The 27,441-nt window shown below is 38.2% G+C and overlaps 8 protein-coding genes and 2 long non-coding RNA genes across 19 annotated transcripts; 4 read left to right on the top strand and 6 right to left on the bottom strand.

The window, feature by feature from the left end:
* The first annotated feature begins 368 nt into the window (after positions 1 to 368).
* Positions 369 to 5,153, top strand: LOC124181371. Its single transcript, XR_006870435.1, has 3 exons — positions 369 to 716; positions 4,677 to 4,796; positions 5,020 to 5,153. It is a non-coding gene; the product is annotated as an uncharacterized LOC124181371 (long non-coding RNA).
* LOC124181363 (jouberin-like) lies at positions 1,418 to 7,778 on the bottom strand. 5 transcript variants are annotated; one of them, XM_046567869.1, is made up of 7 exons: positions 7,717 to 7,778; positions 5,315 to 7,312; positions 5,052 to 5,200; positions 4,570 to 4,923; positions 4,320 to 4,475; positions 3,791 to 4,239; positions 1,418 to 3,678 (listed from the first exon to the last, which is right to left on the bottom strand). In XM_046567869.1, the coding sequence occupies exons 2-7, from the start codon at positions 7,197 to 7,199 to the stop codon at positions 2,463 to 2,465; spliced, it is 4,209 nt and encodes a 1,402-aa protein (XP_046423825.1). In that variant the 5' UTR covers positions 7,200 to 7,312; positions 7,717 to 7,778; the 3' UTR covers positions 1,418 to 2,462. The 5 variants fall into 5 exon arrangements, with proteins under 5 accessions (XP_046423825.1, XP_046423824.1, XP_046423822.1 ...); XM_046567868.1 differs by having other exon boundaries at positions 7,460 to 7,733; XM_046567866.1 differs by having other exon boundaries at positions 7,570 to 7,733.
* A 9-nt stretch (positions 7,779 to 7,787) lies between these two features.
* On the top strand, positions 7,788 to 9,097 carry LOC124181370 (adenosine 5'-monophosphoramidase HINT3-like). Its single transcript, XM_046567885.1, has 4 exons — positions 7,788 to 7,999; positions 8,089 to 8,209; positions 8,310 to 8,503; positions 8,619 to 9,097. Exons 1-4 carry the CDS (start codon positions 7,925 to 7,927, stop codon positions 8,655 to 8,657), a joined length of 429 nt encoding a protein of 142 aa, XP_046423841.1. The 5' UTR covers positions 7,788 to 7,924; the 3' UTR covers positions 8,658 to 9,097.
* Positions 8,790 to 11,640, bottom strand: LOC124181365 (mitochondrial enolase superfamily member 1-like). Of its 2 annotated transcripts, none has more exons than XM_046567875.1 (7): positions 11,503 to 11,640; positions 11,145 to 11,399; positions 10,967 to 11,069; positions 10,771 to 10,886; positions 10,159 to 10,313; positions 9,509 to 10,092; positions 8,790 to 9,423 (listed from the first exon to the last, which is right to left on the bottom strand). In XM_046567875.1, the coding sequence occupies exons 2-7, from the start codon at positions 11,226 to 11,228 to the stop codon at positions 9,125 to 9,127; spliced, it is 1,341 nt and encodes a 446-aa protein (XP_046423831.1). In that variant the 5' UTR covers positions 11,229 to 11,399; positions 11,503 to 11,640; the 3' UTR covers positions 8,790 to 9,124. The 2 variants fall into 2 exon arrangements, with proteins under 2 accessions (XP_046423831.1, XP_046423832.1); XM_046567876.1 differs by having other exon boundaries at positions 11,494 to 11,622.
* A 573-nt stretch (positions 11,641 to 12,213) lies between these two features.
* Positions 12,214 to 14,027, top strand: LOC124181372. Its single transcript, XR_006870436.1, has 3 exons — positions 12,214 to 12,380; positions 12,763 to 13,364; positions 13,773 to 14,027. It is a non-coding gene; the product is annotated as an uncharacterized LOC124181372 (long non-coding RNA).
* On the bottom strand, positions 12,535 to 15,629 carry LOC124181364 (dipeptidase 1-like). Of its 3 annotated transcripts, none has more exons than XM_046567873.1 (9): positions 15,514 to 15,629; positions 15,157 to 15,398; positions 14,754 to 14,877; positions 14,427 to 14,598; positions 13,758 to 14,189; positions 13,401 to 13,659; positions 13,209 to 13,293; positions 13,003 to 13,078; positions 12,535 to 12,932 (listed from the first exon to the last, which is right to left on the bottom strand). In XM_046567873.1, the coding sequence occupies exons 2-9, from the start codon at positions 15,241 to 15,243 to the stop codon at positions 12,698 to 12,700; spliced, it is 1,470 nt and encodes a 489-aa protein (XP_046423829.1). In that variant the 5' UTR covers positions 15,244 to 15,398; positions 15,514 to 15,629; the 3' UTR covers positions 12,535 to 12,697. The 3 variants fall into 3 exon arrangements, with proteins under 3 accessions (XP_046423829.1, XP_046423828.1, XP_046423830.1); XM_046567872.1 differs by having other exon boundaries at positions 15,500 to 15,628; XM_046567874.1 differs by lacking the exons at positions 15,157 to 15,398; positions 15,514 to 15,629 and adding an exon at positions 14,991 to 15,012.
* A 468-nt stretch (positions 15,630 to 16,097) lies between these two features.
* LOC124181367 (E3 ubiquitin-protein ligase rnf146-like) lies at positions 16,098 to 19,957 on the top strand. The gene is made up of 3 exons (XM_046567880.1): positions 16,098 to 16,560; positions 16,768 to 17,010; positions 17,217 to 19,957. The coding sequence occupies exons 1-3, from the start codon at positions 16,410 to 16,412 to the stop codon at positions 17,516 to 17,518; spliced, it is 696 nt and encodes a 231-aa protein (XP_046423836.1). The 5' UTR covers positions 16,098 to 16,409; the 3' UTR covers positions 17,519 to 19,957.
* Positions 18,569 to 22,405, bottom strand: LOC124181368 (nucleolin-like). 2 transcript variants are annotated; one of them, XM_046567881.1, is made up of 5 exons: positions 22,157 to 22,402; positions 21,313 to 21,558; positions 21,080 to 21,220; positions 20,580 to 20,707; positions 18,569 to 20,322 (listed from the first exon to the last, which is right to left on the bottom strand). In XM_046567881.1, exons 1-5 carry the CDS (start codon positions 22,262 to 22,264, stop codon positions 20,304 to 20,306), a joined length of 642 nt encoding a protein of 213 aa, XP_046423837.1. In that variant the 5' UTR covers positions 22,265 to 22,402; the 3' UTR covers positions 18,569 to 20,303. The 2 variants fall into 2 exon arrangements, with proteins under 2 accessions (XP_046423837.1, XP_046423838.1); XM_046567882.1 differs by lacking the exon at positions 18,569 to 20,322 and having other exon boundaries at positions 20,580 to 20,721; positions 22,157 to 22,405.
* A 107-nt stretch (positions 22,406 to 22,512) lies between these two features.
* Positions 22,513 to 24,443, bottom strand: LOC124181369. 2 transcript variants are annotated; one of them, XM_046567884.1, is made up of 3 exons: positions 24,212 to 24,443; positions 23,833 to 24,120; positions 22,513 to 23,741 (listed from the first exon to the last, which is right to left on the bottom strand). In XM_046567884.1, the coding sequence occupies exons 1-3, from the start codon at positions 24,306 to 24,308 to the stop codon at positions 23,608 to 23,610; spliced, it is 519 nt and encodes a 172-aa protein (XP_046423840.1). In that variant the 5' UTR covers positions 24,309 to 24,443; the 3' UTR covers positions 22,513 to 23,607. The 2 variants fall into 2 exon arrangements, with proteins under 2 accessions (XP_046423840.1, XP_046423839.1); XM_046567883.1 differs by having other exon boundaries at positions 22,513 to 24,120.
* A 64-nt stretch (positions 24,444 to 24,507) lies between these two features.
* Positions 24,508 to 27,094, bottom strand: LOC124181366 (epimerase family protein SDR39U1). The gene is made up of 6 exons (XM_046567879.1): positions 26,916 to 27,094; positions 26,473 to 26,579; positions 26,097 to 26,367; positions 25,183 to 25,448; positions 24,972 to 25,085; positions 24,508 to 24,887 (listed from the first exon to the last, which is right to left on the bottom strand). The coding sequence occupies exons 1-6, from the start codon at positions 26,938 to 26,940 to the stop codon at positions 24,780 to 24,782; spliced, it is 891 nt and encodes a 296-aa protein (XP_046423835.1). The 5' UTR covers positions 26,941 to 27,094; the 3' UTR covers positions 24,508 to 24,779.
* Between the last annotated feature and the right edge of the window lie 347 nt (positions 27,095 to 27,441).

The following is a 27,441-nucleotide window of genomic DNA, read 5'->3' as shown; positions in this document are numbered from 1 at the left end:
ATTAATGAGCTCAACTTCTTTTGACGATAAAAAATAACTATTCTTGCACACATGTTCCGTTGTCACGAAAATGCGATGCCAGCTGATGCGCCCGACGGCTTGATTTTAGTGGATGGGACAAATTGTGACTGGTCAAAATTTTAAAACTTCCAAAGTGATTACAGCGAATTGAGTAATATGATCGACTTGCTGTCAACTGAATTAATTAGTTTCAACTTTTTTCCAAATTCAGTGCTATAGTTTTTGCTTTTGCTTCACCTGGTTCTAAAATCGAGATTTTTCCAAATTTGAAATTGCATTAGTTGAGTCGAGGTTTGAGTAACATTTAGAGTACAGATTCTGACGGTTCTCAGATGTTTCGCATAGTTCTGCATACTAAAACATGTTTCCGACATATCAATAGTAATAGCTAGCGTTGATAATTTATTTCTCAATGATGAGCAATGGATCATTGGACACAAAAGATTACAAGCTTTTGGAAGAATTTGCAACCAATAATCTACTTTTTCATAATCTCCATATGAAATTCCAAAGCCATGTGTCTGTACTTTTTGGGTTGACATGCTTTTCACTTAAGAATAATAAAACCTATCACACGCACTTGTAACACGAAATATTTCAACAAAGATATTTTCATATGATGATGATAATTATGATTTGTGACAAACTGATTTGTATTATCAATTATAACTCCACAGGATTGCTATTCATAAAAGGTAGGCAATACGTTTAATGCAATAGGCGAACCTTTATAAAACTTGCAAAAAAATTCTCAGGTTACCTTTTTGCTATATTACTTTCGATTACCGTATTTGGTACTCTTTTTATTACAGGTGGCTACAAACCACATATCTCTTTTTGAAGCGTCTCTTCGACTTTTTCAACTCCACCTTTCGGACACGTAACAATATAGGGAATTCCTACTTCTTGAAATTAAATAAATATGCAACCGTGCAAAGTGTAATTATACTGAGTAAATATCATTCTTGGATATGAAGGTCAGTAATAAAAAAAAAAACATTTTTTTTTGTCGTTTCAGCTCGAATGCGGGCCCTCCTTAGAACAAGTATACTCCCTTCAATTTCTTTTGATGTGGAATAGCAGATTATAACAGTATGTTTTGGCAAAGTAGCGATGTAACAGTTCTTGTATTGTCTATTATCTTAATTTCCTCTATGTATGCTTTCACCTTTACAAAACCGCAGTTGCCTTTCTGATCTCTAGCAATACTAGCGAAGTATATATTTTGATTCATTAATCATCATCCCGATTCACTCACTCCCGTCCTCTATCACTAATTCGCGGATCCCACATCAATGAACAAGTATTTATCACTATCTCTCTAAATACTATGAGTATCCTTTGTTGACAGTAGTACATACAGCCAACAGGATAAAAATTGACTTCACGAATAATGTTGTGTTGGAAACAGGATTTAATGATTTGAAAGCCAATGGATTACACCAGTTAACATGAATTTTGAGTCTGTTCTAATCTGATACAGTTTGCTTTTTCTCTCTGCGTGCTGCTTATACTATGAACCAAGTATTTGAAGACTTATTTATCAACATCACAAAGAAAAAAGCATACTTTATAAACAATAAATGGAAATTTTGGTTATTATTCGATCCATGGAATAAAAATTTATTCATTTAAACATAAGGTTAAAAAAAAAATTTTTTTTCTGTGACCTGTGTTATTCCTTTTGAAAGTCAGTTATTGAAAAATAACCGTTGATTTTTCATTTATATTATTTATGTAATACTGAATATTTCAAAATTTGCCCTGTCAGAAAAAGATGTTTTCCCATCCGTTTTAGCAATTTGAAAAACCATGAATAGAAAATAATTAATGTTTGGTATTTCAATAATTGAGAAGAAAAATATGACTTGTTACGTAGATCAATATTATACAGAGGAGAAAATAATTTTTTTTGCTATTTTTCGTCACATTTCCAAAGATGTGTATTACTGAAAGATAATTTTAACACCTTGTCAAAGTTAAAAACAAATTCAAGACTTATTTTTAGTTCCAGTTAATTTCCAATGAACCTCATAGTATATATATTTTCATGATTCATTTTCATATTCATTCAAGCACCTGTGTAATTTTTCTCAATTCAAACCCAATTACCGCTTCCAAATTTTAGGATTAACTCAGAAAATAGGTTCAGCCTTCTACATATTTTCGACGTGCTTCTAGCAAAGCGAAAAGTGAAAATTTATTGGATAAATATCGTTTAGAATAAAACTTGAGATATTGCATTTTCGATCCATAATTTTGAAAGTGCGTAACAAATCAATAAAACATTCTTCATATGAACATCCTTGAAACGATAGGAACTAAAAATGAAGTAGTTCATAATTTTACCAAAATATTTGCAGCTTGCAGTTGACTTTGTAAAAAACATTGAAAAAATAAATTGAGCATCTTAGAGATGCTACTGTTGCATATCGATCGATTCAAGTTAGATCATTTATTTGCGGTGTATGCGAATTGTCGTTTTTTACTTCATTTTCAACAGTAAATGTAACACTGCTTTTTGCCGAGCTACCCGAATCGCTAGCCACCCTGCTTTTGTCTAATATTGAAAATCTAATATCCTTTTTCTTGTCAACGATGTAAGTCCCTGTGCTACCCGGGGTGCTGGTGTCGCTGGGCAAACTGTCTGCCAGGTTCTCTAAAGTTATAATGCAAGTTTCGCTGCTGTGGAAAATCTTGTCGTCCGATGATCCACGACGTTTCGTTCTCCCACGATTTGATTCCACATCAGCCTCAGATTTATTCTTTCCATACTTTTTTTTAAATAACTCACCACCATGTCTATGGATGGAACGGATTTCGTTGAATTCCATGTCACTACAGGACGAAATATTCTGACGATTTTCTGCATGGATATCCGACATTCCTACTTTCCGCAATTTCTCACTGTCTGTTGACTCGTCATTGCCCAACAAACTAATATCCTGCATCTCGTGAAGCTCTCCACTAGTTTTTCGTAATCTTACAGTTGCATCAGTGTTCATAGTTAAGCTCTTGTCCCTGCTTCTGCTCATCTGAGATCTTGATACAACGTTCCGTTCATACTTTTTGCTACAAACGCTTTTCTCGGCGTTGGGCGAAACTGCGCCCAGATACTGGCTGGGTGCGTCGTTGAGACTACACGTTAAACCCGTATGTCGTGTTAACGCCGTATTCACAAGGATTTTGTCAATTTTTTCTATTATGTTATTCAATCTGGCAGCACTTCTTGACTTGAGACCCTCCTTGGAATAGTCAAGTCTCTCTAATTTCTGACGCAATAGTTCTTGTCTAGAAAGAGGATTTTCATCCGTCACATTTCGTGTAGCGTAACTCTTACCAAATTTTACAGTGATCTTAGTATCGTCGTCATTGTCCGGAACCTCATTATTAGCAATCAAACTTAGACCGACACTCTCCCCCGTTGAATTCTTACTGAAGTTCATTACGTGAACAGTAGATGTGCTGCCGAATGTTGAGAATGCCAGAATATGTTCAAAAGGATGATAAGCAACGCAGGCTACGATTTTCGTATCTTGTACCAGATATTTAGCGACTCTCTTTCCGTTCTCGACGTTCCATATATTCAAATACGAATCTTCCCCACCGCAAAGAACAAACCCCCCACAAGGCGACAAGCATGCAGTTATTTGTAATCTGAAACATTCGTAGAAGATCCGATTAGTTACATTAAATAATGCGTTTTAGAATATGAACTTGACATTTTTGTTTGGGCAACACATTTTGTAAAATGATCGTGACGACGTACCTGCAATTTCTGAGACTTTTGTATCGCTGCAAAACAACTCCCGTGGCGAGGTCGATCATTCGCAGTCCGTTATCCCGCGAGTGAACCAAAATTCGCGATTCCAGGGGTTGCGAAAGAACTGTGTTGACGACAATATTCTCGATTTCATTATTTTTAATTATCTTGAAAATGTTCCATTCCCTTGCTGACGAAATGCTAGCTGCCTTCTTCAAAGTCCACAGTATTATGACACCAACGCTATCGGCAGTGATCAGACCACCGTCCTTCTGAAAACATATCGAATTCACGTATCCTTTGTGCTCGTCTAATTCTTGGGTGAGTTCGTAACACTTGCTTTTTCTGCCTTTCATCCAAACTCTGGCAATGCTGTCGCAACACCCTGTCACTACAACGTCTTTGTTCCTAGGGTAAAATTTCCCGCAATAAACGTACGACGGGTGAGGCAACATCTAAAATTGACAATACATCCAAAGATTATCGCAGTTGCTATTTCAAAGCAATTATCACAGGATTGTTAAAGTTTACTTGCCTGGATATGCTGAATTATTTTGTTTCCTACGTCCCAAATGCATGCAGTTTGATCCGAAGATACAGACAGCAAGTACTTGTCGTCGTTTGACCAGTTTAGACCATAGACAAAATTGTTGTGCCCGATGAACCGGACACATATCATTCCCTCAGGAACCTGCTTGAAGAACAATAAATAATCTTTTTATTAAAGCAATCTACTCCGAAACCTATTTTAAAGAATTTGTCTAGTACGAAAAGTAATCTCTTGCCGTGTAGACGATGATTGGGTAGTTGCCATCTTCCGAGCCTACGCAAGCAAGGTATTTGCCGCTGTTGCTGAATGTGACGTAAAAGCAGCCATTTTCAAACGTTTCAGATTGAAACAGGTGGTTGTTTGGAATCTTGCAAGACTGTGCAGCGAGTCTAGTCCACTTTGGCAACTGCAATAGGTCCGAGGCTTTCATCAAACTACCGCAAGACTCGTCGTCTATCTCAGGTAATTTGTTCAGGCTAAGACGATCGTAAAGAACCGGATCTTCAACTGGCAGTTCAACAGGTTTCAATGTCACGTATAACGTGCTTGGATATTTCTCCCTATTATTGGATTTCCAACTGTTGAAGACCTGTGAAACATAGAAATGATGAGAGTGTACATTGACTTGATGCACCAAGTTTTTCAAACTTTGACAAGTGTGTTTTAAGCAGAAAATTGATTTCAGTTTTAGTCGATCCCAGCAGGATCTGAACCCACCTCGCATTGCCCAAGTCTTCCGGATTTTTTAGAAGCTTTAGACGGCTGGTACAGTTGAAGTCTGACTTTCTTGTTCATGTGAGATGTCCCATTTATTCCGACTGGCCTCAGAAAAGCCCAAGCAATTTTATGCCAACATCCTTCACTGCCTGGAAAGAACCATCAAAACGCTGTAAGCCTGATAAATGTTACCTCAATTTTACTATGTGAAAAAAAACTAGTATTTAGCAATATTTTTGCACGTTGTTTTCATTTCTACCCACCCAAGATGTTATAGTTGAATCTGGCCTCGGCAAAATTCAATAAATCCAATACTTCAAACAATATTAATGTCGGTTTATCATCCATTCGAATAACATCGTCAAAGTTGTAATCAAATATCAATTCCTCCTCCCAATTAGGCACGATAGATTTATTCTTCTTGAAGTCAAACTTCCCAGTGATCATTGGTTGCAGATAGCCGCATCTTTCACGATCATCATTTTCTGCAGTCTTTAAATAATTTCCCGTTTTCATGTCCACAATATGAACCTTCACCATTGGGTGTCTGGTAATAAAATCCGTTTCCAATACATCTGCTTTGTGAATGGTGATGGATATAAACCGGTCCGATTTGTCTGCATTATACTCAACCGAATCATCTTTGCTACTTTGCGTACTTGTATTCTTCAGGCCACTACTCGATCTGGATTTTAGCACACACTTTTTAGCAGAATCAACTTCCCGCCTTGAGTACTTTGACTTCTTTCCATCTTTTTTCACTGATCTCCTTCTAGGCAAGTCAGTGATGTCCATCAACAAACAACTGGTATCAATGTTTGCGGAATCATCTTCAGAGAACGGCCGCCTTTTACTCGCTGATGCCTCATTCCAGATTTTTTTTTCACGCACAGCAGACTTCAAAACTTGGTCATTGCTTTTTGAGAACTCAGAAGTTTCAAATGTTGTGCGAGAGTTTAATTGCTGCCTAGACTTGATAGGAGTCAACTGAGCTCCAGGATCCCCGTCTCTCTCGGCATCATGAATTTCAGTTTCAGAATTACCAGAGTCTGAAACCTCGAAAACTTTGACCACCTCGTTGTTGTCTCTGCGATTCGTGTAGTGAGAAAAATCGTCTTTCGATTGGATTGAGTTTGTTTCCATCTGTCTAACACTCTTGGACGAATCGTAGAAACTGCTCATCTCTATCTTAGTACTCTGTCTGTATTTTTGACTGTTATTCGATCCTCCTTGAGGTTCGTAGACCTCCGTTTCAATTCGAAGCACTTCTTCAGCATCGGATCGAAAAGCAGTATTGTCAAACACCAAGCTAGACTCATTAGCCAAGGATTTAGAAAATTTCTTTTTTCGTGGAGCAGGAACCGGTCTAAGCTGAGGATCAGTAAAGAGATGAGAATCGGTATCCACCGACCGGTTTGTGTCGGAGGAATTTGCTATTAGCTCTTGGGTCAAGTGTAAATTCTTCTCACCCTTGGACCACCGTTTACGTCTCCGCTTAGGTGCCTCCATATTCGTCTTCCAAGGTTCTGGTTCAGGGTCTGAATTCCCAGCAGTTGTCCTCAATATTTTCTCCTCAGATCCAAAAAGTTGGGTATAATTCTCTTCAGAGTTTGAATGATCAGAAGATTTTGAAAATATCGTAGAAGGTTCTCGATCAGCAGAAGACATGAAGACTTTAGAGTCTTCTGCAAATTCTTGGATGGTATCGATCGATTCTTCAATTTCCCAGGCCATTCCTTCCATGGCACTTTTCTTTCTTTGACTTCTTGGGGGATTTGCCTTGTTTTCACAACTTATGGCGTCTAACCAGCAGACATTAGCATCTTCAACAATGTTTCTTGGCTTGAATAACTTTATTTCCTTATTTTCGCTGTGAACATCAACAACAATGACATCCAGAGGTCTATGGGCTTTTGCGGTATTTTCAAGACAGTCATTACTATCTCCACTATCGATCGACTCGTCATTATGACACAGTATTCGTTCTGATCGCGATAACCCAACTTCCTTTCCAGACGTAGCGGGCCTTCTTCTCATCTGTCTAACAGAAGATTGTGATTTTTCCCCATTGTTAAAATCTCCAAGAGACTTGGAGCTCCCTTTCCGAGAATCGCGACCTTTTCCGCTTGATTTCTGACGCTTGGTCATCCTGCTATGTGTCGAGTCAACCTGTTTACTTTCACCCAAGCACTTCAACTTGGACAGAGAGTTCGATGAATCATACCCGAAACTTTGTAGTTGCACCGATCATCAAGTATTTGCTAAAAGATGCAGAATAATACATTATTGCTTTACATGGCAGACGAGGAAATATAATTCAAGGCATGAATAAAAAAAGAGATCTTTGAGAATTTGAAGAAAAACTTTAATTTTAATGTCTGAAGTCATTCGCATAAATGTAACAGAACTTTGCAGTAAGGCAATGAGGCTGAAAAATGTGATTCCAAGCTGTATGGTTTAAGATTGAATGTATACAACATTTTGAAAAGCATAACAACACTGAACAACATGACTTAACCCCATTCTTTAATCATTTCATCGATTTATATGTTCAGTAGACATAAACTGACGTCAGTTTACGAAAAAATGAAAATTTAATGACAACGATTTGCGAGACCGTTTTATACGGTGTTATTTAATACAGTTAAAGATATTTATCTTAAACCATGTAGCATTTTTGAGGCGACGCCATGTTATTAGAAACTCATAACCTCGGTTAGGTTAGTTAATCAAACCAAAGCTTGCCTGGCTGTCAAACGAAGCAGCCGACAGGCCATTTGTGGAAAAACTAATATTGCTCCTATTTTTCTTAAGCTTGGTAACACGTAAAGAGTAGAAATTTAAACCAAATCCCGATTTGAATTGTCGTACAAATGTCTGGGGAAATGGATAACTGTATTTTTTGCAAAATCATCGCCGACCAAGCACCCAGCGAAAAGATTTACGAGGTGGGAATGTGCACATATCACCACTTATCATTCATCAGATCAGCTGTCTGAAAATATTTAGAATTCTAATTTTCATATCTAATTTCCAGGACGAAGTTGTAATTTGCATAACAGACATTAAACCAGCCTCCAAGCACCATTATCTTATCATACCGAAGACCCACATAGAGAATGCAAAAACTATGCAAGGCCCAGAGGACAAAAAGACATGTGTGTAACGTAGTTTCATTTTTTAATTTAAATTCCTGTAACAGAGCCTCCATTCACAAATTGCCTGTGAACTTACTTATATTCATTAATTCGTTCGCAGTTGAGCATATGGTCAAAGTTCTCACAACGATCAGTGAAATGAAAGGAATTGACTTGAATGATGCAAGGATAGGGTTCCACTGGCCTCCGTTCAACTCCGTCAACCATCTGCACCTTCACGTTATTTCACCTGTAGGGAACATGGGGTTCCTCGGGCGGATGATATTTCTACCCAACAGCCTTTGGTTTGCTAGCGTGAGTGACATTTTTTCTCTCATTAAATCGCATTACATTGAAGTCTTGACTGAGCGATATACTCCAATGCTTTTTAATCTGCTTTCTCCATCACCCTAATTATCTGCATTTTCAGATTGACTACGTCAGATCTCGTCTACAGACTTGCAGCTAATGCTTCCTCAACTTAGACATGGTACAGCAGCTTGCCAATCTTGATTATGGTTTCTGAACTGGTACCAAAATTATGTAACAAATGTCAAGGGCTGGCTATTAAATTACCCTGTTAGCGAATTTATTCCAAATCACAACGAACGATGTATTGCTTACAATTTATATTAGGACCTTTTTTATTTATTTTTTTTTATAACATTAAATAATGTACACAATAGTGCAACTACTGGTTACTGTAGCTAATAGTTATACAAAACAATCTTAACGCTCAAATTTACTAAATTTTCAACCTTTATTCTGATAGAAGTACAAATAAGTTTTTCGATATTGGAGGTATTTTGGTCGCAAATAATTGCTAAAAATCTCTGTGAAAGAATTCAATCTTTGTGTACACGCATATTTATGTATATTATGTATAAAATATATCCAAATTGGACAGGAGCAGACTTGAACAATTTTCTCTAAGTTTCAATCAACTGGTTCAGGAAAGATTCCTTCCTTAAACATGTGCTGCCACGCGACACCATTTGGATACTCGTATTCAGCAACGCTTTGCTTTTTGAATTTAGTCGAGTAGCCAGGAGCAGTTGGCGGCATGTAATGAGCATTCTGGACATTTGTAGGATCTTCAAAGTGCTCGTGCTGCTGATCGACGTATTCAATGACTCGGTTCTCGCTGGTTCCGCTCAACGCGACAAAATCCCACATTTGGAGGTGCTGTACCATTTCACACAAACCTACGCCTCCAGCATGGGGACAAACCGGCACTGTAACCAGTTAAAAAAACGTGCAGTTCTTGTAAAAACTGCGTAATTTTCATATAGAAAAGCAGGCGCAACAAGTTATGATTACCGCCCAGTTTTAGCGCCATAAAGTAGACTGACAGAATCTCGTTCACGCCACCTATTCTAGCTGAATCAATCTGGCAGTACTTGATTGCCCTGGCCTGAAGTAGCTGCTTGAACATAACTCGATTTGCGCACATCTCCCCAGTCGCCACACCTATGCCATAAGGTTCCAACTCTGCAGCGATCCTGGCGTGTCCTAAAACGTCGTCAGGAGAAGTTGGCTCCTCGATCCAGGTGATTTTGAATTCCGCGAGTCGCTTCACCCAATCGATTGCCTCCTCGACTTCCCAAATTTGATTTGCATCTACCATCAGCTTATTTTTGTAGCCGATTACTTCCCTGATCAGACGACACCTTTTTATGTCTTCTTTTAAATTGATTCCGACTTTGACTTTGAAAGCTGTGAAGCCAAGCTCGAGGTATTTCTTGCAAAGGTCTTTGACCTTTTCGTCCGAGTAGCCCATCCACCCGACTTGAGTAGTGTAAGCTGGATATCCCTTTTTCAATAATACTTTTTCCCTCTCCTCTTTGCCCTGTGCGTTGCTCTTCAGAATTGCCACCGCTTCATCTTTTGTAATAACGTCAGTGCTGAAAGTACGTCAAATGTTGAGCGGACCTTGTGAATAGCGGCAGAAAGCTGTGTCTCATACTTACATATACCGAAAATCAATAGTGGAGACCAACTGCTCTGGGGTCAAATCTACGAGCAACTTCCACAGAGGCTTACCTTCGATCCGAGCCCACAAATCCCAGAGAGCATTTATAATAGCTGCTGTAGCCAAGTGGCTGACACCTTTCTCGGGTCCAATCTGTACCCAACAATCGGAAAAGAATACAAACGGATTGAGATTTTCAATACGATCTATTCCGATTTCTTTATGTAGATACACAGATGTTTCATATTGTTTGAAAAGAATTAATTCGGATAGAAAGAATTGAATCGGATTGATAATTGCTATCCCTTATTCTAAATAAATAACTGAAACGAACAAGCTATTAGAGATGGCATTGTCGCGAATATGACCGGATGGGAAAGAACAGATAAAATCGAATAGAAACGAATAAACACATTAAAACGAACAGTGTCTCATTGGAATAACTCATGCTTAATTCCGAAACTTAAAGAAATGGGATTCATAATTCTACTAATCGTTCCGTTTCTATTCTTTTCCGATTGTTCGGTAGAGATCAAAAAATAAAAAATATATTAAGAAATCAGTTTAGAGAAAAGAAAATGGTAGTAATCATACTATTTATTACACTCACCCATCTCATTTGGGAATCGCTTGTTAATGCTCTCCAGAATGATGCAAAATCAGAATAAATTTCCTTCACATTTCTACCCTTGACAAGTCTGAATAATGATTTGCAAGCCTGAGTGACTGAAATCGATATTGAAATTGTAAGAAATAATGAGAGTAAACAATTTTGCTAGTTACCTAGGAGAGTTATAGGAACGTACCAACTTCTGTTCCTCTGCCTAGGGTAAACGTCATACCGTGCCCTTCGAATTCTGTGTTAGTAACAATAATAACGTAGGCACAGGAGTAATTGGGGTCCGTATGCTAAAAATGGATTGAATATTAGATGATCTGCCAACTTTAAATCAAGAGTAACGCGTTCAAACCCATAGACCTTACCATAGCATCGGTTCCGTCAGCGTTTAGCGAAGTTGGAAAGCGAAGATCTTTGACGATCGCATCAGTGATTGTTGCGTTCTCCATATTTCTGTGTTTTGCTAACTAATCTAAGTTTTGTGGAGAATTATACGTCCGAATAAAGTAGCTCAGCTGGTGCCTCTCGAAACACATACGGTAAATGTGCCAATAACTTGTGCTACAAGGCAGTACATTTTATTATTGTTCGACTGATAACAGCTCGGCCTGTAGATAACTCTGCAATGAGGCAATCGGATGACATGTACGTACTGATTAAATACTTATGATCAAATCTCATATGTAAGACAACAAGAAAATTAGATATAATTACTATTATTACATCATCGTGATGACGTTATTTTGATTATGAATGCTATTATCAACTTATACAGATACAGTATATCTCGATTAAAAGAATAAATCGACAATACTTTATACATGTACAATTTGCAATTTGCGCATGTACCAACATTTGCCACAGACCAATTTCCCCCTCTTGCCAAACCTATTACGCAATTTTGATCAGTTCATTTTCAGTATTGCCACAGGTGCGTCAACGAAATTGATATTTTTATCCAGAATGCGTGATGATGTATCTATTAAAAAACTGTAAGGAATTATAGATAATTTAGGCAAAGTATCAATAGTAAAATATGTTTGGTGACTGAAGGTCTTTGAATATCGCGCCATCGTAGTTTCTCGAGATCGCCGCGCTCTATTGACTCGTGGCAGCGCTGGTGTCTGATTTTCGCGGATAAATGAGCAGACGCGCGCGCGAATTTGTAGCAGTTGTCAGAACGATTCGCTTCGGAAAACACGTTGACGATGAGGCCTAAGGTTGATACACATCCAACCTAACGAGGTTCACGAAAACAGTTCTTGTCATAGAGATGGAAAGAACGACAACGGCTCGAGATTCTTCGATCCTTTGACAATGAACTTCTGACCGAGGGGACGGCAACGCCTCAAGATCCCCCGATACAGATATACGAAAATAATCCGAAAACCAACGTATCATATACGCGAGATTGCGATGGTGCGAGTTAAACGGGCGATGTACATTCTCCTTAGGCCGACTTGATATCATGTAATGATAGGATGTACACGTAACGATAATATATGTAAAATAAGATCGTTGCAACGTCATGGGTTTTTATGCCTTAGGCTTTTCCCATATGAGCTAATAAATGATATTACGATTCGACAGCTCGAATCATTGTGAGTTATCATTCAAATTCATAATAGACCTAGAACTCCCATCCTAGATCATTGAAACCAATACGAAAATCTGAAGTAACTTCGAATTGAAGAAGCTTCGAACATACAAGATATGCTGTGATATTCTATTACCATACAGTTAAATTTATGAACGTTACAGCAAACATTTCCTTTTATTAAAAAACTTTGAATATTTCCACATTTACAGTTGGATGTATATCAACGGAATAGAGAAGATAATCACAGTTACTATGAATTATAATTATACAAGATGAAACCCGCTCATTTCCGAATTTTTTTAGCATCGCGTTAATTCTTCACGCATCATGATACCTGCAGTAAGCGGTATCCTCAATTAACTCTTGCGCTATCCATTCCTCAGATGGTTGCTGCGCCAAAAGGGCCAAAGACTGAGTCTCTGCCTCTTTCAAAACTCTCAACAAGTTTCCACCAGCAAGCTTCTTTATGTCAGCTGCTGACCATCGCCTATCTCTGGTCAACTCCGCCAGTAGCAAAGGGTAGCCAGAGACGTCTGGCAACTCCGCCGGAGGGCTGTAAAAACTTCAATATATAGACTAATCTTGCATCGTTGTCATAACTTTGAATTCATCATGAAGTGTACCTAATAATTCCATCGTATCCAGCTCCGAGTCCAACGTGATTGACTCCCGCGGTTTTTCTGATGTGAGTGATATGTGCTGAAATGGAAGTAAATCGTCAGATTACTCCATCCGCACAATATCGATTAATCGCAAATTAGACAAAAGTCTACTTGTCATCTGTTGCAGACTCGCCAATCCTGCAACAAGTGAAGAACTTAAAGCTCACCGATTACGTCGTGCATTGAAGCGGAGCTGCTGCAGCTTAGATGGGCACTGTCGAAGCTCACCATCACTAATCCTCCGTTAATGGGCTAAAAATAAAAATTGAAGCATAATCTGTATTTGCGTTGCCATGCTTTGCAATTGGAGCGAATCGCCAAGGGTTGGTAATAGTTTGAAAAAACCGATCAATGCTCACGAGATAGCGAAGAATGTCGTCCGGGACATTTCTTGACGAATTGCACAAGGCTCTAGCTGCACTGTGTGAAAAAATAACAGGTGCTTTAGTCACAGCCAAAGCTGCTCTCATCGTCTGAGTAGAAACGTGAGAAAGATCTACCAGCATCCCCAGTCTGTTTAGCTCCTTGACAATAGCTCGCCCGAACGTGGACAGACCACTACTGTGATAATCCAGAGGCACATCTTCGTTCGGGTCCTCTACTAGACTAGAATCCGCCCTGAAAAGTTAAACAACAAATTGCAAAAACAATTTCAGCTAGAATTTTAGACAAATTATAGCTCGTAAAATCGCAACAATTTTTACATGATTTCTTACCACGGTGTGTTGCAGCGATGCGTTAAAGTCATGTATCGAGCACCCAAGAGATGAAAACTGCGTAAAACTGCCAGTGAGGAGCCAATGCTGTGGCCGCCTTCCAGACCAACGAGACTGGCAATCATGCCATCTCTGTGAGCTCCCTCAAGCTCTGCACTCGAAGTTACCAGACGCATACCCGTTGGATGTTTTGATGTTAATCTTCTGACAAGATCGATCTGTTCTAACGTCAGTTGAACGGCATCCAGAAACTGAGCCTCGCAAGGAACGTAAGCCGACCAAAATTGAGCCCCAACATTACCCCGTCTTAGACGCACTAAATCTGTTTGCCACTCTGGACCCCACGTCAAGTTCTTAGAAAGATCATCCTCGAAGGGAAAGTTTCTCGCTGTTCCTCCCCGCTGGCGCAAGTTCCAAGCAAAATCGTTATGCCTGGAGGAATAAATTAAATTTGAAAAGGCTACTGAGGGAGTATTGGTTACATTTATTATCTTGGTGTATTCTCCCGGCTAGGGATAAAAAATTCAAGTGCAGAAACATTTTCTAGGGACATGCATGTAATAAAACAGATTAATATATTTTGTTGACGAAATTCAAGAATTTCGTATTATATAAGAAATTATTTCTAAAGTGACTATTAACCATGGGATATCAAAAATGAATACTGACCCGTCAATAAGTGGCATTTCTGATAGTATTCGTTTAACAACGAGTAGTCTGGCTTCCAATAAGTGTGAGCTGCGAAGTTCGAGCGCCAATGGTAAGCCTACACCGGCAACTAGGGCGCAGCCCAGAAAGAGCAGTCCAAGAATGACGAACCATCGCTTGCCCAATTTAGTTCCTGCAAAACATTAAGGATTAGAATTAGAATAAAAAGTTGGGGAGTATTAATAGATTGAGAATAAAATGAGGATATGACTAGTCGTTATACCTACATAAACAGCTAGCCAGGATCTTATCCAAAATACAGACAAATTTGAAGGAGATTCGGCTTACCATCTTCACGAGAGCTTTGGTTTTCCTTTCTCGAGGAAGAAGCCAGACCCTCTTTAATACGCCGGCTGACATCTCCGTTAGGCATTTTGCAAATGAGCTCTGGTGACGAGAGTTGCAGGCATGTCTGAAAAAACGAGTATGTACTGTAGTTTCATTGTTGGCATTGGCTTAGTCACATATTATTCATGGATTTATAAAAGTTACAACACATAAATGAGTACTGATTCAAATCAATACCTGAGAGAAAGTTCTTTAATAAAATTTGATCAGACATAGTTGGAGATTTTGATAGGGGATTATCGTCCCAGCGAGAGGAGTGGTAAGCTTTGTTTATGTCGTCAAATAAAGAACAACAAACCACATCAGAATGGACGAGTAAAATTCAGATTTATTATAGATATACCTCAAGAATGTCAACCTCTTTTTCTCTGCGATGCGACGGGTGATATCCCAATCCGTCAGCACGCGAATCTTCGTAAAGTTGAAACATTATTTAAATGTTTTATTTACAGTCGAGGGAAGGTGTGTTGTGTGGCGATTCAGCCGCTGGCTGTCAGGACGCGGCTGCGTGAACCGGTCAAATCGTATCGACCGTATTTCCCGAAAATAAGCCAGCGTGATCCGGTCTTGGTAACATCTTCGTGACTAAACATGTTCAAGTTTATCCTTCAAAATCTGAGAGAACGAGACCTATCACAACTGAGCCACAAGCGTACATTGGGCACTATTGGGACTTGGGAGCTTACCTTAACAAAATTACGTTTTTATTTCAGCCCAGCTGTTACTGCAGACCCTGCAGACGATGTTCTCCTGTTTTATCAACTGAAAATATCCGCGGCACTTCTTTCTTACCGAATGCGTTGACTGAGGATTCAGTCAACGACGTAAACAAATAACTGCCTAAAGGAGGAAGTATGAGGCGCCAGTTTGAATTGAAAACTTTCTACCAATCTCATTGCAAGACCATCGATTGGTCGATCTGGAGCATCCCTGCAACCCCTACAACCAATGACACCGGTGCAAAAAGAAAACTAGCGACGCTAGTGGTAAAAAAAATGAACCTCAATTGCTGTACAAGTTTTGTCAATTCTCCCATTGGAGTTCAGTCTCCTTGTAGCAATAATCGGTATTTAAATTTACATCAATCGAAACCACTTTTTAGGAGTATTGATGAATAACACACAAAAATACGTGTTTTATATTTACTAATTGTGTTCTAATTGTTGTTTCGCTTTCGAAGCCGATCGCATATCGGTAAAGTAGAATCAAATGTTAACGTATATACCGACGATTAGACGAATGTAATTTCGAATTTCGACCATAAGGTGCGCAGAAGCAAGTGAAGCCATCTGTGCAGCTTCTTCCGCGGTTTGGTATTTTTTAACTGATAATTATTTCGAACAAAATTTGGTTAAATCAGTGTGATTATAATTCGTAGTATAACGTCAAGCGATTAATTTTTCACGTAGTTTTCACACTTAAAAGAAAAGAAGGCAATATGCGTTGGCAAATTCGGTCGCATTTGCAACCTCCGACGGAAGAACAACACTGAGATTTACAAGACTCAATTATCCCTTCCTTCTCGGAGGTTCCTCCCACGAAGGAGAATTACAAGCGGTAAATAATACTTCGGCAGTCGAACTGATTGCTTAATACATGAAACGTACAAGGCTATGTGAACCCGTCAGATACTCGAAAATACAAAAAATTCACGCAATGGCCGATGCGGTGATCGATTTAACAGAGGATCCACCCGTCAACGAGTCAAGCGAAAAAGACTTCGGTGCTGAAACAGAAGACAGCGACGGTAAACTCCACCTTCTATCTTCAAGGATTTGAGTTACAGATCATTACCAAAGTGTCTCAAAAGATATGAGTGAAAACACTCTGTGTCACTGGACATTGTTTACATCCTTCAACAATTAATTATTCTGAAGAAACCCATCTCCGTTTATCCGCCTGGTTGAGAACCGATTCCATTAAATTTTCTCCTAAGGTTGACAATTATTCGCAGGTCCGGAATGCGCAGTTTGTCTACAGCCCTGCGTTCACCCAGCTCAGCTTCCTTGCAGTCATGTATTTTGCTTCCTCTGTGTGAAAGGGGTCGCAAACCAGAGTAAACGGTGCCCAATGTGCCGGCACGAGATCCCACCTGACTTTCTTGAAAAACCTCGGCTTGTGGAACTTGAAGAATTGGTCAAAACCATTCAGGTTACAGAGGAGGAACAGTATCGCTGGTTCTACGAAGGACGCAATGGTAGGGATCAAATTTTGCTGTATATCTTCTTCGTGAGTTCACTACCAACATTGTAGCACTGTTTAACTTTACTATCACATTTAGGAGAAACCTGCATGTTCGAATTTCCTATGCCATATTTCTCGTGATTACCTCAAAACTAGACTTGTTAACTCAGTTGCCTCTCCTGCCATTTTCTACCCGTAAATTTCACTGATTTGTTTCAGGCTGGTGGCAATATGATCAGCGAACAAGTTCAGAACTTGAAACAGCGTACAAGCAGGGACTAAGATCCTGTGAGCTGCTCATAGCTGGTTTCCTATACATCGCAGATTTTGGATGCATGCTTCAATTGCGTCGTAATGATCCTTCTAGGAGGAGAAAAATTAAACGCGATCTATGTACTATACCTAAGAAGGGAGTGGCTGGATTGAGACTCAATGGAAGGGCAGAAGAGCCCATTGTGAGGGAAATAAGAGGCGCAGAGAGACCAGCCAGTCCTGTGAACAATGCCGCCAATACTACCTGATCATCACGTACATGAAATCCATGTACAATTTAACTATAAGCACGTAGAATATAAGAGATTGATATACAGTATACATATTAGGGTGAGCCAAAAAAATCGACTATTTTTTTTTCACTTTGTACTCCCAAAACTTGGTTGGTAGAGACCTCAAAAACATTCTCTCGAAGTATGAGCTCTTAATTTTAATAGGAAGGTCCTCTGCCTCGCAGTTTTCTATTTTTTTTCTTATGGTGAGGAAGAAAAATACATATCTCGGTATCTATATTTATAAAAAAAAATATGTATCATATTTTCGTAGGAAATTGAATTCTCTACAAAAAAAGGTCTGTTACAATTTTTTTGTATACCTCACTGCTCAGAAGATATTCACCGTCAAACTTCAATGCACACTATTTTTAACAGTGGTGTTAGTTGCACAAGACAAACAGACGAAGCGATAGGATTTAAAACAAAAATCCTCTCGAGCGAAACATTTTATGTATAATTTGTGAAAAAAAGTTATAAAATGTTCTCTGAACAAACGCCATAAAATTAATTAAGAGCATCATTGAGATTTCAAAATATTAAAAAAAAAATTTGTAAAAATACTAAAAAAATGATAAATTACAAAAAGTTTGTGAAACAGAGAACTTCTGTTATAGTTACTTCGACGACAGAACCTGAAATTTGTACAGATTTTCCCGAAACTCATGAAATAAATTGAAATTATTTGAATTATTAACAAAAAACTGTTAAAAATAGTGTGCATTGAAGTTTGACGGTGAATATCTTCTGAACAGTGAGGTATACAAAAAAATTGTAAGAAACCTTTTTTGTAGGGAATTCAATTTCCTACGAAAATATGATACACATTTTTTTTTTATAAATAGTAGATATCGAGATATGTATTTTTCTTCCTCACCATAAGAAAAAAATAGAAAACTGTGAGGCGGAGGACCTTCCTTTTAAAATTAAGAGCTCATACTTGGAGAAAATGTTTTTGAGGTCTCTACCAACCAAGTTTTCGGAGTAGAAAGTGAAAAAAAAAATAGTCGATTTTTTTGGCTCACCCTGATACATATATTATAAAACAATTTCGTATGAACGTTAACCACATTTTGAAAATATTGAATTTTCCTTCTTACCAAGTGGCAATCAATGATTTGTCTTCAAACGGAAATGTACTTCACCGACAGTCCGTTTGTTCATAGTCCAAATATGTCTCTCAAATTATCTAATTGATACGTTTTATTGTTTTCTCATGCTTGTGGGCCAGCATTTGAAATGTATAATCTTTACTTTGTACGGTACAACGTTAACTTTGAAATAAGCTATTCTTTGAGGAAGAGGTGGAAAAGGTTCCGAGTTAAGTAAACATGTCGCTTATTTAGACAGGCAAGAAAGATTACCGTTTTAAACCTGGTAAGAACAGACTATTTATTAATCAGGATACTGAATACAGAAAAACTTTGTGGCTTCATTCTTTTTAATGCATATAGAAACCTGTTTCACAATTTAGTATGATATATACGCGATACATTAACTTCGCATTTATAATCAATAAATCTTTTTCCATTTTAATTTGTTTCGTCTTGAAAATTTATTTAATTTATACGTCTTGACAAAGGATATGGTTTAATGAACTTGCTTGGATCAATTTCAGTACAAGTTTCATATTTGTTTGAAATAAGTTACTACATTACTTGTATAGATATTTTTGTCCAACCAGACAGTAAATGTTCTAAAATGAATTTCATTTCTTGCTTGAAGACTTATCTCTTGGTAAAAGTATATGATCGACATCCTTTAATGACTGATCATTTGCAAATTCATATCCAATAGTAGTATGTAATCAGGAAATGTTCACATTTATATGAAGAATCGATATAAGAGACTGAATGTTCAAATTTGTGAAAGAGTAATAAATAGTTTTTATTTTCAATAATCGTCCATGATTCAATCATCATTAGTACCGCTGATGATATATGTATGTACGTAATTATACGGTTCTTAGATTTGATTACCCTATTCGCAGTTGGGGTCACAAGAGTAAAAAACCATACTGAAAAGAAATTGATTAATTCCAATTTAGAAAAACCCAACGCAGCGTTATCAATATCAATAATATGCTGTCCTTTAAATGAATTCTCAGCCAAAGACGGCGTTATTTTGAATGCTTAAGATTTTATTTAGAAAGACTAATTAACAGGTCCCTTTCGTCTGTGTTATAAAATCAAAACATAAGATGCTTGCAGTTAGAATTGATTTGTTATTTACTAGTTTTTTAGATTAATCATTATTTTTTATGTTTTTTAATTTCATGTTGTGTTTTCTTATTTTCGATATTCTTACAACTAGCTGCAGTTGCGTAGCATGGCCTAACACTAGCACTGAGCTCTAAAGACTGTCAAACAGCTAAGACTCGAGGTGTTGAAATACCAATAAAAGTTCAAGGAACAAGGATGAAAGAAAATGCCAAAGAACGTAAATAATTGTTCTATTGTTATACTGGAATATGATCATGATTAGATTAAAACACAGGAGAAAGTAAACTTACTCGCCTATCCCAGTTTTCGAGTATTCAATTGTGTTCGAATTTCGAGATCTCAGCATTACCAAACTCGTATGGAAGTACAATACGGTAATTATAGAAAAGTCGGCACAAATTTTCTGGGAGTCTAGTATGTTTTTCTTTCCATTTTGGTATTAATTAAAACACGTTAGACCACTTTTCTACTAACTGCGTTTACCTTACTTTATCTTAAAACATATATAAACAAATACGAGGATGTTTGTAGTGTTGCACTTAATCCTCTTTTTCTTCTCTGAAAATAACACATAAAATTCGTTCAATGATAGCAATGATGATCGCCTTATAAAAGCAGTCTGGTCTCAGCATCAAAGATAACATAAAATTGAATAATCGGTGATGCTGTTATATTATTTAACATCAAAGTTTGAGCAAATAGAATACTTAGTACTTGACTTGAATCAATACGAAAAATGATTTCTGTCATCCCTCGGCGTCAATCCAAATGCTAAAGGTGCATGCCTCATGTTAAACAACAGCGTGAATACTCACTTGACAATTTCTTGCTGTTGTTGCCGATCCAGGTGTAACTCAACGATAGTCTCATGACGATTTTGGACCTTGAATGTGACCTGTGCTGCCAAGTACTTATCTTTGTTGTTTACTGACCAGCCAGAATACTGAAAGAAATAAACTGTGACTGTTAAAATCGCATAAAATTCGCACACAAAGAAATTTTGCGATATATTCAGTATTTTAATACTGATAGTGTTGATATGGATAAACTTCCACTACATGCAAAATAAAATTAAATACATTTCTTCAAATTAATGACCTATCAAACTTCAGTCTGCCCTACGTAATTCATGATTAAACTGCAATTTTGCAAGATTTCTGAGCAGAAAATTTTTATATGGCAAATATTTCTTAATTTAATCTAAAGGTTTGAACAAAACTTTATAGTTGAATAAGTAAAAAGTTATGATAGCTTCTCAAGAGCAAATTAAAATTTAGAGTTCTCATTGCTACACAAACCAAATACCAAAACTCACCGTGGATGTGCTTTTGTAAACAGTTTTGTCGTCCTCTTTGCAAGGCAAATATTTTTGGAGAAGTGCTTTGCCATCTATCCTCCACAAGGTAGGGTCTGTATCTCCGTTAATATCTGCTTTAGCGACAACAAAGGCGCCAGACTGAAAGAAATTCAAGAAACTAATTTTTAACATCTGAATACGACGTGATGGATCAGTCACTGTGAAGGTAAAACTAAGGCAACTATGCTCACGGTATAATCCTTTGGTGGTACGCCAGAAGGTTCATTAAAACTGTTGTCATCGGAGTCATCTTCGTCTTCTTCCTCCTTCTTTGAACGTCTCTTCTTTTTTGGTTTCTTGCCCGAATCTGAATCCGACTCCTCATCCTCCTCTTCATCTTCTTCTTCTTCTTCCTCTTCTTCCTCTTCCTCGTCTTCCTCTTCCTCGGAGTGCTGTCTTTTCTTGGCGGCTCTTTGCGGCCTCTTTTTGGTGCCACCCTGAAAAAACCAAGCTCTGGCTTATCTGAAATTCTACGCTATTGATGTATAAGTATGATCTACGAAGCACAATGCCAATAGAATGCTTATGACAAACTCATAGAAAAGTGCAAATGTTTCTATTATTTTAGCTGCTAACACAAAGCAAATCAAATTGGGAATGAAGAAAACCAGTATGTAACTGGATTTAAATCATGACGCGAGTTCGAGAAACGTGAGCCGGCATTCGCGATAACGCTCGGTGAAAATTTATAAGTGAAAAAATGGGTGCAAAAGAATTAACGACATAGAAAATGAATGAAATATCAGAGAGAAAAGCCGGGTATACGAGTTGCGAAAAATGGTGTAAGTGTATTAGCGGAGAAGAGTTGATATCGTGTTGAGCAAAATAAAAACTTTATTAACGGATAGAAGAGTCGGCGAAGATCACCGGCGAGCGGAACGCGAGACGATTTCGAATACGGTCTAAGACTGCAAGATCTTCGGTGATTTGGAGGTCGAATATTGCCGTAAATTGCTCGCGGGCGTCGCGATATAGAGGCAATAACAGATCGTAGAACGATCATGGAATATGATCGGTGGCGTGGGCCTCCCTCACCTCGGCTCCCGGTTCGGGCGTCCATTCGTCTTCGGATACACCTTCGACTTCCTCAGGATCGTCTGCTGAATATTCGTCTTCGTCCGACATGTCCTTCGTCTTCTTCATGCCGCCTTTTCGCGAAATTTTGTTAACTATTCCTCACTAACACAATACCGAAAACGAAAACTACCGATTGGCACAAGAGGACCGACGAACGCGAAGACCGCAAACAATATGGCGACTACAGCGGCGCGACTCGAGTGAAATGGTACGCTCTTGACGCACACCGGCTGCGCATCCATGCCGCTATACGTCACACCCGACGCGGCTGCCGGAAGCGTTGCTCCGCTGCTGCCGATCGACGCCGCCTTGTTTAAATTCGTCTTGAAAGCGATTCCCGAATTCACGAACGTCCGTTAAACGTTTAACGGGTGTATTATGAAACGTATAACAAGCATAAATTTGACAAACAGGAACAATAAAAACAAAAGATTAGGTCTCTTCTATCTAGTATAAGGCATTTTTTTTGCGAGCCACTAGTATAGCAGCCCTAAGTGTACCAGAAGAATATTGGGTGTGATGTAAACTATACTTTGGTTCATTTTGGTACCTACACCAGCGGCTTTCTAAAAATGCCTGTAATAATTTGGTTTAATTGCACCCTTCGCTGCGGGATTCTTGGATAATTGAAACTCTCAATTCACGAGCTGAAAACATTGGGTTCGACCATTGATACACTCGAATAATTTGGTACCGAATCGAACGGTTTTAAACGCCAATTTACTTTCGATTTGACTTCACTTTATGTGACACAGGGTGCGACTATGGACGTATTCTGAAATGTATGCTAGCACATGCGACATTTCGGAACGTTCCGAAATGAATTGGACTCACTGAACTGTCGTAGCTACGTTCGATATTTACATCTGATTCCTCGACTACCGCGAAACGCGTGACGAGCAGAGAGAAGAAGCGTCGCATTTCGAGGTAATCGAGGAATCAGATATAAATACCGAACGCACTATAAAGATATCATTTTCGGTACGTCTGTTCTAAAATGACAAATCATGCATATTCATTCTAGTTACGAAACGACCGTCCCGAAATTTTGCACGTATTAGTACACATTTCGGAATACTTCCTTTATCACCGATTAAAAAATTTTACTCTGACGACATTTTTCAGTACGGAATCAAAAGTTCATCCTGCATACACCGGAGAATCGAATCCAAAGATATGTGCCGTCAGGTTGAAAATCGACTACTCCATGAAGATGTATCTTACTAATTTTCCACTAGTATCTACTTGCCGATTCATATCTACCTACATTTTATAAGAAGTTTTTATGAACAGCATACGGAGCGGCAAATCGACTAGAAAATTTCGGTCGTTACATATGCACTAAACATTAATGCTAAAAATCGTCTTGCACTTGATTGAATATCTTTTTCAAATGCACACAACTGTAGTCACTCCAACATATCTTTATACATCCTGTTAATTTTTCGTTTTTCCAGCAGTATCGAAGATTTCATCGTCCGAGTCTGACGGTATGAGCAAGCGATTGTGATGATCCGGCGGCAGTTTATCGAGACATTCAATTCTGGTTAGATTCAAAAAATTGTGAACTTCTCGACGCATTGTTTGAATTTCCTCCCGATGCAGCCCGCGCGTTGACAAAGAAGTAGTTTTACCGTTCTTTAAAAGAACGAACAGCCCCAAAGTCATGGAAACACCAACGTGTCGAATTTTGCTCAATTCCATTGTAACTACTGATTTTTCACCAGCGGAACCCAAGCACAATTTATCGCTCCAACTAGACCGCCTGAATGTCGCTTTATTTGCGACTTTATCCAAGACGAAATCCTCCCAATCTCCCAATGTGTCCAATACAAACATTATGTCTCCAAAAATCAACACTGTTGATACAAAGACATTTTCGGAGAGACGACGACAAAGTTCGACAAAGACAAGAACAGACACTAAAACAGAAATTTCAATACTCGAGATAATTCGGAAACAATTTTGACATCAATAAATGTAACTTTTATCAAGGTTTTTGTCATTTCTTACGTCCGAGAAACAGCCAGGCGGCTGTACCAGGCCGACGAGAAATGTGTAGTTTCTCATTATCGACAATTTTAAGCCTTGCCTTCGTGGTCAAAAACATTTTGGGGACCCTTGTCTTATAATTTACAAAAATTTATTAACCCCAGAATTATATGCAAATGCTCAAGATTGATTTTGACAGATGACAAAAAAAGAAGAAAGTCGCGCCTGCAGCCGTGAACGAAATACTGATGATACTGTATGAGTAAGAGCTGGATTGGTTATTCGCGGAAAAAGCCAAACATGATAATAACAGCGAGTTCTCTGCCAGAATTTTAATTGTAAAGATAAGTAACTGACTGTGATATAATGTGTTCCGTAAGCAAACCTGTTTCAAATTTTCACAACTGACACAAGATCTTCGTAACAGGTGATTATAAATGCGTATATTTTGCATTTCTATCAAAACAAAGAATGCTTCTATAAGTACAAAGATGACTGGAACATCGAAATTCTTCCACAGACTATGCTAGCACTTTATGACTGATAATTCGATTCGATATTCCTTCGGTCAGAACTGCCGAGTGCTTCATCACCATTTTGCAATATCATTGCAGGCCAAATCGATCGTTGGATACTTGTATTTGAATCCCGACTCCAAGACCCGTTTTGGGATAACTTTTTGTCCTTCCGTCATGATCTGTTAAAAATTCATGGTAATAATATTGTTTTATTCCATAATTTATTTTAGTAAAGAATATCGAAAAAATATCAAATGTCGTACCTTCGCCCTTTCTCTGTTAAATGCAAGCGCTAGAGCAAATTCAGGAACTGGGATTTTAGCCGGCCTCCAAAGTGCAGAAGCGAAAGCGTCTGTGAATTCTTTGTTGGTCACAACCTAAGCAAGAAATACATACAGATTAATTCTAGCTACCTTCGAAGAAGCAATCGCATTTCCGGAGACGCACAATATGGGACTATTAGATGAAATATACCTGAGGCGCAACTCCATTGAATATACCGGATACATTATCGTTTTCCACAACATTTACGAAAATGTTAGAAATATCATCGATGTGTATCCAAGGCATGGGCTGCTTTCCACTGCCAATGGGACCACCTAGTCCTACATAAAACGGGATAAATATCTGCTTGATCATTCCTCCCGTTCTACCGAGCACGACACCTGATCGAATTATGGCCTGTCGCACGTTTAGGTCCTTTGGCAGTTTAGCCGCATCTTCCCACTCGTGACAGAGTTCTGGCAACAAACAAATAGTCGTTATAATTTTAATAACAGGATTGATAATCTAGTCATCAGATCTGGAGGGAATACCTATAGAAGCACGGACACCGATTTGACTGCGAATAAAATCAGAGAAATAAGGATATGTTGCATCTAAAATAGTTGTGTGCTGATTTTGCAACAAAGTAACTACTTGGTAGCTACTTCCAATGACATATAATTTTAGTCACCTGTTGAAGAATTCAGCTAAAATGCAGCCAAATCTGTATCCATAAGTCCATCAATATCCTCAGTCTGAGGTTTAATGAGTGAGAAGAGTGATGGCTGCAGCCAGTAAACCAGAAATTTCATTAATGATGACAAGGAGTGTACAAAATGAGATGTGCATTGCGCATGGGGCGAAGATGAACGAACAAAGGACTTTAACTGTGAAATTAAAATCATCCGTATTTGTAGTCTAAATACTGGATTTGCATTTTATTTCTTTTTAACCTCAAACTTGAAAGAATTCTTGAAACTAATGTTCGTGAAAATTGGATAATATATCAAATGATTTCTGACAAACTAACAGACAATGAGTCGAACAAATTATCTAATTCAGGGCAAACATTCAATTGTCAAATGTTAAGAAGCCAACTAGTTTGAAGGTCCTATTGTCCTGACCTGATAAAAAATCGTACTTGTTACAGATGCTTTCTTCGTTGTATTCCTTTTCGTCGGGTGGATAATAAGCGACGCCAGATATTGTGACAAAGACTTTGGGAGGACAGGCAGTGACGGCCCGAGCCAGTAACTTCGTAGTTTCAACTCTGCTGTTCCATATATTTTGCTTGAATCCAGGAGTCCACCTTTGGGTTGGATCAAGTATATTCTGTCCTGCAACATTCACCACTGCAGTCGTATTCTTTGGTAGACCATCACGCTCAAGATCATGCTGAAAAACAAATATTCCAAATATGGTACAATCTGTTTCTCAAATTGGACTGTTTTACCAGGGAAACTTGGAGTTCAGTAGCGGTAAAAATTGAACAAGTCTTACCCAAGACATGCGAAACGGTCCTGGCATACGAGATATTATAATTGGACAGAAGCCTCGCTGTTTAAAAGCATTGACCAATGCGGTTCCTATGAACCCCGTTCCACCACCTAGAATAATTCGTAGAAAAGGCGTAAGATTGATCTCGTTGTTCGTTGCAACAAACGTCGTTCTTTCATTAAATTCCAATTTCATATTAACGAAATTTCAAGTTCGCAAATTAAATGTATATGAGAAGAAATGAATAACCTTTAAATTTTAATTCATAAGTAAACATATGAGACTAATTCTTGAAAATCGATATGATTTTACAGCTACTACGAAAATTTCGTATACAATAAAAAGATGTATCGTACATACTTTTGAAATGATACTTGATTTCGAAGTTCCCTTTAGGTTATATTACATAATTTTGTAGAAGATAAATTTTAGCCGGTGATACGTACCTATCACAATGTGATTCACAGTCATTGCTCAGCCCAGCGTAAACTAAAATTAGTTAATTGTACTGGAATTGATTCGCTTCTGAGCTTTTCAAGTTCACATCGAGGAAATATTTACAAAGCAGACAGATTAAAAATATCGCGACGCACAGCTGTTAGCTATCAAATAGTCGGTAATTGAAATCTGGTCGGTACATTGACAGAAATATGGTCGATAAATCAGTCACGCACGTCGGCAATGCAGAATTGATACTGGCCGGCTATTCTTGTATCTGTTGGTAGCTCGATATTCATTTTTTTGGCAATGTGGGTAATTCAATATCTCTCAAAATTGAAAGTAAACGATGCTCTATTGAATCATCGTACCGAAAATGAGTACTGCACAATATTTTCGCCACAAAACTTAGTAGAGATCTTCTGAGATAATAATTGTAGTTTGGCGAGAAGAGCGGCATGTCGAGAGACGCGCCTTCATTCAAAGAACGTTCGAGTTGCGTGCATCAATACGCAACGTAAAAAACGCCTTGAC

This window comes from Neodiprion fabricii, chromosome 4 (assembly GCF_021155785.1).
Source record: "Neodiprion fabricii isolate iyNeoFabr1 chromosome 4, iyNeoFabr1.1, whole genome shotgun sequence".
NCBI lineage: Eukaryota > Metazoa > Arthropoda > Insecta > Hymenoptera > Diprionidae > Neodiprion > Neodiprion fabricii.
The sequence above is the reverse complement of the archived record's forward strand: the minus strand, read 5'-3'. Positions and strand labels throughout refer to the sequence as shown.

Coding starts and splice junctions, on each gene's coding strand:
- LOC124181363 (XM_046567869.1), bottom strand. CDS start 7,199: ATGACCAAGCGTCAGAAATCAAGCGGAAAAGGTCGCGATTCTCGGAAA. Junction 4,924..5,051: donor GAAGACTTGGGCAATGCGAG/GTGGGTTCAGAT, acceptor TATGTTTCACAG/GTCTTCAACAGTTGGAAATC. Junction 4,240..4,319: donor AAATAATTCAGCATATCCAG/GCAAGTAAACTT, acceptor TGTCAATTTTAG/ATGTTGCCTCACCCGTCGTA.
- LOC124181370 (XM_046567885.1), top strand. CDS start 7,925: ATGTCTGGGGAAATGGATAACTGTATTTTTTGCAAAATCATCGCCGAC. Junction 8,000..8,088: donor CCAGCGAAAAGATTTACGAG/GTGGGAATGTGC, acceptor TCTAATTTCCAG/GACGAAGTTGTAATTTGCAT. Junction 8,210..8,309: donor CCCAGAGGACAAAAAGACAT/GTGTGTAACGTA, acceptor ATTCGTTCGCAG/TTGAGCATATGGTCAAAGTT.
- LOC124181365 (XM_046567875.1), bottom strand. CDS start 11,228: ATGGAGAACGCAACAATCACTGATGCGATCGTCAAAGATCTTCGCTTT. Junction 10,887..10,966: donor AGGCAGAGGAACAGAAGTTG/GTACGTTCCTAT, acceptor TATCGATTTCAG/TCACTCAGGCTTGCAAATCA. Junction 10,093..10,158: donor ACTATTGATTTTCGGTATAT/GTAAGTATGAGA, acceptor ACGTACTTTCAG/CACTGACGTTATTACAAAAG.
- LOC124181364 (XM_046567873.1), bottom strand. CDS start 15,243: ATGTTTCAACTTTACGAAGATTCGCGTGCTGACGGATTGGGATATCAC. Junction 14,599..14,753: donor CCAAAGCTCTCGTGAAGATG/GTAAGCCGAATC, acceptor AATGTTTTGCAG/GAACTAAATTGGGCAAGCGA. Junction 14,190..14,426: donor GAAATGCCACTTATTGACGG/GTCAGTATTCAT, acceptor TTATTCCTCCAG/GCATAACGATTTTGCTTGGA.
- LOC124181367 (XM_046567880.1), top strand. CDS start 16,410: ATGAAACGTACAAGGCTATGTGAACCCGTCAGATACTCGAAAATACAA. Junction 16,561..16,767: donor TGAAACAGAAGACAGCGACG/GTAAACTCCACC, acceptor AATTATTCGCAG/GTCCGGAATGCGCAGTTTGT. Junction 17,011..17,216: donor GTTCTACGAAGGACGCAATG/GTAGGGATCAAA, acceptor GATTTGTTTCAG/GCTGGTGGCAATATGATCAG.
- LOC124181368 (XM_046567881.1), bottom strand. CDS start 22,264: ATGAAGAAGACGAAGGACATGTCGGACGAAGACGAATATTCAGCAGAC. Junction 21,559..22,156: donor CGCCCGAACCGGGAGCCGAG/GTGAGGGAGGCC, acceptor TGGTTTTTTCAG/GGTGGCACCAAAAAGAGGCC. Junction 20,708..21,079: donor TTTACAAAAGCACATCCACG/GTGAGTTTTGGT, acceptor TATTTCTTTCAG/TATTCTGGCTGGTCAGTAAA.
- LOC124181369 (XM_046567883.1), bottom strand. CDS start 24,308: ATGTTTTTGACCACGAAGGCAAGGCTTAAAATTGTCGATAATGAGAAA. Junction 24,121..24,211: donor CGCCTGGCTGTTTCTCGGAC/GTAAGAAATGAC, acceptor TTTCTGTTTTAG/TGTCTGTTCTTGTCTTTGTC.
- LOC124181366 (XM_046567879.1), bottom strand. CDS start 26,940: ATGACTGTGAATCACATTGTGATAG. Junction 26,580..26,915: donor TGTGAATCACATTGTGATAG/GTACGTATCACC, acceptor GAATTATTCTAG/GTGGTGGAACGGGGTTCATA. Junction 25,086..25,182: donor TCAATGGAGTTGCGCCTCAG/GTATATTTCATC, acceptor TTTCTTGCTTAG/GTTGTGACCAACAAAGAATT.